Source organism: Xenia sp. Carnegie-2017, unplaced genomic scaffold, assembly GCF_021976095.1.
Source record: "Xenia sp. Carnegie-2017 unplaced genomic scaffold, XeniaSp_v1 HiC_scaffold_14, whole genome shotgun sequence".
Taxonomy (NCBI): Eukaryota; Metazoa; Cnidaria; class Anthozoa; order Malacalcyonacea; family Xeniidae; genus Xenia; species Xenia sp. Carnegie-2017.
Window position 1 is genome coordinate 6,373,804 of NW_025813447.1, and position 7,495 is coordinate 6,381,298.

At 36.9% G+C, this 7,495-nt stretch overlaps 1 protein-coding gene across 1 annotated transcript; it reads left to right on the top strand.

Moving 5' to 3' along the window:
• Positions 1 to 7,205, top strand: LOC124434736 (TBC1 domain family member 30-like). The gene is made up of 9 exons (XM_046984634.1): positions 1 to 510; positions 1,060 to 1,224; positions 1,760 to 1,821; positions 2,237 to 2,302; positions 2,505 to 2,624; positions 3,619 to 3,804; positions 4,282 to 4,628; positions 5,604 to 5,709; positions 6,672 to 7,205. Exons 1-9 carry the CDS (start codon positions 138 to 140, stop codon positions 6,720 to 6,722), a joined length of 1,476 nt encoding a protein of 491 aa, XP_046840590.1. The 5' UTR covers positions 1 to 137; the 3' UTR covers positions 6,723 to 7,205.
• The last annotated feature ends 290 nt before the right edge of the window (positions 7,206 to 7,495 follow it).

Consider the following 7,495-nt stretch of genomic DNA (forward strand, 5'->3'; position numbering starts at 1 on the left):
TTGACATTCCTCAAGAAAGGGAATTTCGTCGAACAAACTAATTTTCCGCGTATATAAATCCGCTGCGTAAAATTGCAGTCTCAAATAAAACTCGGCCTGATTGGGCTCGGATCAGACAACGTCAACATAAATACCTAATGGATGATCTGGCTGTCGACGGAGGACGACAGCAGATTGCTTACAGGTCTAGATCGCCGTCTCTTGGGGAGATTGATAGCATTTTCAGCGATGAAAGCTCAAGCCCGAACAGTGTAGATTCCGAGTGCAGTTTTGAAACGACGGAAAGCTCGTTGGATGAGGAATTGCAGGCATCTGGCGAACGAACGGTCAGTCGACAATCATCTATCGTCGATGGCCTTTTGAACGAAATCTACGATCGATATCATCATGGATCAAGGTCAGGTGATAGCGACAATGTGACAGAATATTCCACGACTTCATTCTACAGCGGTTCATTCGAGCTAGACGAACGTACACAAAGGTGGTCTCGCACACAATTGAACAACAAAGGTATGGAAGTTGTTATGCTTGCCTCCTTGTTTTCGAACGATGAATTGCGAATGTTTTTTAGATGGAGGTGTAAGTTATTTATTTGTGCACGTGTTCACTCTTAGGTTTCGAGTAAAGTGTTGACCAGCGTGGGTATTAAAGACTCGCAAAATGTCACTTCAACTGTTCAACATGTTAATATTCTCTAATGTTCGAACGCTTTTATTTTGTAAAGCGTCCATGGGAGTTTGTTTGTGATTATGGAATCACGTTGTTTACAGTACAGCTTTCGTTTGTTTTGAAAAATTTTTCAATTAAAACTTCAAATTTTTAATCTCATTTGGCAACGGGTCGCGTCGCAAGATTACCAGTTTTTAATTTGTATGTTGGCACGCCGACGTTCTCATCTAAAATGTCTGGTGAAAAGAATTCATAAATACAATTAGAGATTAATTGTAAATTGGAATAATTTTGTAGAGTTCAATTTGAAAAAGTTACATAATCTTTCTTCGTATAATTTCATTCACTTCGAAGAATTATAGCGACGAACTTTTGTTTGCTTCTGCTTAGATGTGGGCGAAATCCGTCGTGTTTTGGACGAATTGAATAGCTATGTCACCCTTCTATCAGGTCGCCTTGTCCGACATCTAAAGAGACGTGACAAGAATGCGTACAGACTGCAAAGAAATTTCGATGTGCTCACGGCAATTCTTCAAGCTGTCTCACTTAAACGCCGTAAGTATGAGGATGGATTTTCAGCATACCTATAGTAAAAGTCGGCTATCTGACCTATATTTCATTGTCAAGTTTTCAACGTGTTGTGGATCATCCAACCTCCTCATGCTAGAGGATTGACAGTTTGCCAAATCTGTCACTAACTCATCGAGCATCCAGACATTTTCTCTTGACATGGAAACTTATGATAGAATTGCCAGTTTGGCACTCACATTCAGAGTAGTTTGACATGTATTCAAATTTTTTTACAAAAAGGAAATTAAGTTTTTATTAGATATCAACTGGTCTTCAATACTATGGGCTATTTAAGACAACATATTCAAACAACAGATATTGCTTTTGAAGGGAGAGGAAAATTGACTTCAAAAACTAATTTTCTTGTTTACTTGGATCTTGTTTACTTGGTTTACTTACATTGTTACCTGCATGTGCCAAATTGCGACCTGGTGATATAAATTTTGCACAAGTTGATTCTGTGTACAAGTGTAAAATTGCACTTGGTTGACTCATGTGACTAACTTTCTTTATTTTTTAGGTGTTGATACAAAAATCAAATTTTCATTCATTCCACAAAGTGGCAAAAAAGGTTTTAGGCAGGTAAGCGCTTTCATAATTCATTGCAATACAAATGGTCTTTCCTGTCCTGATTTGACAATGACCAATATTTGACTGTACCACTTCTTTGTTTTAAATATGTTTGGCAATTTTTATACTATTCGCAAAGTCTCGACATATGCCATACCATTGATATTACGTTAAGCTTGCTAGTTATAGGAGAAAAACAAAGATCAAGTATTTGTAAAGCATCCAGCCAGTTCATGTATTCCTTCCATGGAATTATTTATGTCTTTACTATCATTAGCCTTAAGAGACTTCTAATGTTCTGACATTTGATTAACCGTAGCAAAATAGTTTGTCTAGTGTCCAGTATGCAGCACATTGATTCTATGTTCTTAATGAAAATTTACTGTTATACTGATATTCAATCTGCCTGTTTGGTTTATTTTTGCAGTGGTTGGACTCATTCAAGGCAGTTTCAAGATTGCCTCGTGGGGTTCCATCATCCTGGAGAAGAAGGGTTAGAACACTATGACAATTTAATACACTTGTTGTCATGATAACTATGACGTATTGTTTCATTAACGTTCGAAGTGAACTTGTGTCAACACTCAATTACTGATTAAGACAAGTTATGTGTACTTCAGTCAATATTTTTAATCTCAAATACTTTAGTTTTTGATGTAAATTTATTATTATTAATGTATGTTTCATCTCCACAGCTGTGGTTAATCTTGGCCGAAAACAAGCTCTCTCACTTGGACTGGAAGAAAACATCGCAGTTCTGCTTCAATGAAAGAAGTAATCCAGATGACGACAACCTCGGTGCTCAAATTGTTAAGGTAAACAAGACAATTTTAGATATACATATAATTTTAGATATACATATACAATTTTGTACTCCGAAGAAATTATTATAATTCTAGGAGATTTTTCATGCGTATGTACCATATGCGTGACAAGTTTTTTGTGGATAATTTAGTGTAGGTGAAACAAGTCATCTTTCAAGCAAATTTTCAGAATTCAGGCATATGCTGGTGACAAGGCTTGTCGAGAGGAGCGTTGTGTTTTGCTCTTGAGCGTTAACCCATAATGTGGCCCATGATTTAATGAAATGCCTAAAATTAAGGCAATCGTAGTTGTTTTGACTTTCAAGATATCTTGCTCTCACTTCATGCAGTTGCAAGTTTTTAAATTCATGATGTCACAAAATTTTTCTCTTGCCACCGCAGTTTCTTTTGGTTGCTATGCTGTTGACCAACGTACCAAGAGTTTGTTCAGAATGGAGACATTTACTACTCCTTGAAATTATTTGATGAGTTACGTACAAAGCGTCAGACACTTTGTATATGCTGAAGATTTTATTGTAAACTGTCAATACATGTCGTCATCAGTAGAGTAAGGAGCCTTTTCAAAGACAATAATTATTTGAATCTTTCATTTCATTATTATATAGAATCTTCCGTGATGCAATTAAATGACGTTGGCAATTTTAACTCTTAAGTCACAATCTTATTCACAGCTAAAAAGCCTTATATTCTAATATTGATGACCTGTATGTAGGTTATATTTCTTGAGATGTTTTCATGTAGCAATGGCGAGAAATCTGAGTAAAGAGTTCTGAAGTATTCATTGTTTATGTAGCTAATCCACCATTAGTGCGCACTGCGTGTACACCACATTCTCTGACTTCGAAATGTTTCGGAAAAAACGTAGCAGACTAGCCTTTGTGACTACATATACGTAATATCTATAATAAATAATGTAGTAATATCAAATGCTGAGAAGTGTATAGTAAATATACCCTAAAATTTGATATTTACTTTCAACATCTAGGATCTTCATAGAACAGGCTGCTCTTGGTTCTGTGAGTTCGAGACTCCCGATGAGAGAGCAATTTTGAAGCGAGTTCTACTGGCGTACGCTCGGTGGAATAAAGGTGTTGGTTACTGTCAGGGTTTTAATGTTATGGCTGCATTAATATTGCAGGTGATGGACCGTTGCGAGGAAGATGCGTTGAAGGTAAGACTTTGTTCGTTTCACTCGTTTGTTCGTTTTATATTTCATTATTTTGCTGGCAACTTGCGAGCAGTTTAACCAACGAAGAAAATGAAAGTGAAGTCTCGCAGAATTAATTTGTGGCAGCTTGAATAATTAAACAACACATTTTGACATTTTGCAAAAAAAAAACAAGTTAATCTTTGTGTGTTTAGCAACTTAAGCCTTACTTTTTGCCTTTGGAAGTTTGCACGCAGATGCCGATCCAAATTAAATCACCAAATTATTTCCAATTGACATCGAGTAAACAGTTTCATATCTCGTTTTGTTTCGAGTTTCAAGTCATTTTGTCTTTTAAAAAGTGTGTTAGCGTTTATTTTTTTCGTATGTACAAGCGACTTTATGATATCATACCTATATAAGAATACTAAAAAGTGACTGGCATTGTTGAATGCGCCCATTTTCAAAGTTTTTTTCAAAAGTATTTCTTCATCCTTCTAGGTGATGGTCTATTTGATCGATTTTGTCCTGCCTGCAAATTATTTCTCGAACAATCTTCGCAGCCTTTCCATAGACATGGCGGTGTTACGGGAACTCATGACCATAAAACTCCCGGATCTTTCAGATCATCTGCATTACCTTCAGCGCCAGGCCACAGCCCAGGACAACCTGGCGTCAATCTCGTTCGAGCCACCATTGACCAACGTGTTCACCATGCAATGGTTTCTCACCATGTTTGCGACTTGCCTACCTGAGCAGCTCGTTCTTAGGGTTTGGGACTGTATCCTTCTCGAGGGGTCCGAGGTGTTATTGAGGGTTGCTTTGGCTATATGGGCGACGATTGGATTGTAAGTACGCGGTGTGTTTTGTTTTCGATGTCGAGTGCTTATGGCCAACCTTAGGTTAGTGGTTTCTGTTTACCTCATCACAGGAATTGATTTGCGTTATCAAGTCTTCAGTAAAACCAAGCATGAACTAAATATTAGTGGCGACAGTTTAATACTTTTATGAATGATTGAATTTCGATACTCGTGAAGAAATATAGCAAATGCACGTACAATAACAACAAATAATATTGAAACGCGAAGTAATCCTACCTACCTACGTAGACTTTGTGTCTTTGTGGTGTTTTTTATACATTGGGTGCGAATTTCGACTGGCATGCATTGAAAGTATCATAGCGTCATTCTTTTGTAAAGAGTTTGTGGATTGCCAGTCGACTGTATCGTCGACATAAAACAAGCAATTTCATAATCAGTTGCTTTTACTGTACTGTTCACAAGTAACTTAAACTCTGCTTTTGTGTTCCATTTGCAGCCAAACGCGTTCCATTTGCGCCGTACGAAAAAACTAGAGTCATGAAGTTGCTTTTTTAATTAAATACTTAAAAATGTTACCGATACTCAACGTACTTCAGCCTTCGCAGCATTGTCTTATTTAATTTGCATAACTAGATAAATCCATAGCCTTTCAAATGAAACTGGCTATCTATATTTAAAATGTAGGTGGCTCCGAAAGGCTACAATGTACTTTTTTCTTCTTAATGAGTATTAGTAAGCGTGATCAGAGATAAACTTTTTCTTTTGTGTGCTTAGCTGTTCTTCTAAAAATTCTAAGACAAGAGCAGCTGTGTTTAATTGCGAGTTTCAAAGATTGATTTTTTGCATGTCGAGTTTCCGTTTCAGCAACGTAAATAATCCACATCATTGCCTTCGTTTGAGTATCCGTGAGCATTGTGTTGATTAAAATGCAAAAATCAGTTCATTATATCCTAAGTGACATGCTACTTATATTCTATTGATAGTTTTGTATCATTACAACAGACAACTAGAAGATTTAGAAAGCGCTGATGAGTTTTACGGAGCAATGGGAAGAATTTTACCACAAATACAAGATGGGACAATAATCAGCGACACGTCACTTATGTCCGTAAGTTTTCTTTTATTGTTTTATTGTTTTTGAAGAAACTGGATGACTGCCTTTGTCGCAGCCATTGTGTGAATCATGCGATTTATCAGTAGTCAGCAGGAACCTGCACGTATTATCATGCAAATAACGACATTTCTTCGGAAACTGTGATCCTTGTCATTTAGTCTTCAATCAAGGAAGACACCCGTCGCGCGCACTTAGACCCTGGATGATATGTGACGAGCCAGCTTTAGCCTTGCTGGCTATAGTATGCCGGGCCAATTTGTGTTGAAACTCACATGAGCCCGGCTGTCCCGGCTAAAATGTTGTATTCGATTCCGGCGAATAGATTTTGTATTTCGCGGGAAGATTCAAATTTGTTTAGACTCGTACTATGGAGCATTTTCATGTTTTAAAAACATGATCATGTTGCTACCGGCAATTTTAGTGTCATCAAGTGGAATTTTTTAACACGCGTATTTTTCAAATGTACGTGGCTGTTTTGGATTAGTCGGCATACTGAAGTAAACACATGAAGCAAGAGCATGTGCAGTCTCATCACTTCAAGCCCAAGTTAGCCACTTTTATCCCTGCTAGCTATCTTTCATATGTATGAGACCGCGTTAAAAAGGGATCCGGCTATGTTCAAGAAAATTATTATTTATGTTTCTCAAAATATGTAGGATGTGAAGTGAAGCTTTAAACAATTGTATTAAGGTTTGCATCTCACTATACAGCTAAATCTGGCTGACGTGTATTCGACATTAACGGAAATGAAATGGTATTTTTTGAAATGATGAAAGACCCCCTCTCGCGCGCACAAATTTGGCCGACATGAATGAAAACTTCAGTTCAGATTAATATGTCATTCCGTGGATTCCGGTTGGCGTTCGTTCATTGTAATCGGAAATGAAATTGTAATTTTCCTGATTCATACCTCCTCCGCTCACAAATTAAGCCAATATTATCGATGAATACTTTAGATTTACGTACGCACGTACACAGTGCTGTTAATTCGGGTTGGCATTGGTTAAACATTCAGATGAAAAACTAGTGAATGGTTTTTTGTACCGTAATTCGTGTCACGCTCGTCATGAATCGTCGAATGGTTACTTGAATCTATCGTCAGTACAGAAAATAGTTAACTTTGACATGAGATTATTCATTCGTAGTGTTGTTAGGAAGAGCACTACTCTATGTTAAGGAATTCTTTGTGAATACAGATAGGATTGAGACAATTCAGATTGCATGACTTGGAAAGAAAATATGTAAATTAAAACCATTGAAAAGCACAGATTTATGTGCAGATATTTTAGGTGTATGTTCCGGTAGGTGTAGTATGTACTCATAATTTCCTGAAGACTCACACACTCAGTTTTTATTAATGGAGTGCTGTGAACTTTGCACGAAACATCTTGTTTCCTGTGGCAAGAAACAATAAGTATAAATACATATAAATAATCAGAGAGATTTTGAGTGAGACTTGTGAGTGTGTTCAATAAAATTGTCGAAAGATACAGTCTCCAGAGTGTTATTGAACCAGCAACTGGAAAGCGGAGAGGAGTTTTCCAATAATGTATACTTACGCCATTATTTGGTGAACGAAAATTATTGATCAAGTCATTTTTTGTGATAGTTTTCGCCTTATCTCGAAGATGATTGAACAACTTTTTTATAAAGTGAATTATGTAAAAAGTGTATTATGAAGGCTCTATTATCCATTGAGGATTGTGGTTATCTGCCTTGTGGATCTTTTTCTTATAAAACGTCTGGGCAATCGAGACTTGTATAACTAAATGTATAACTA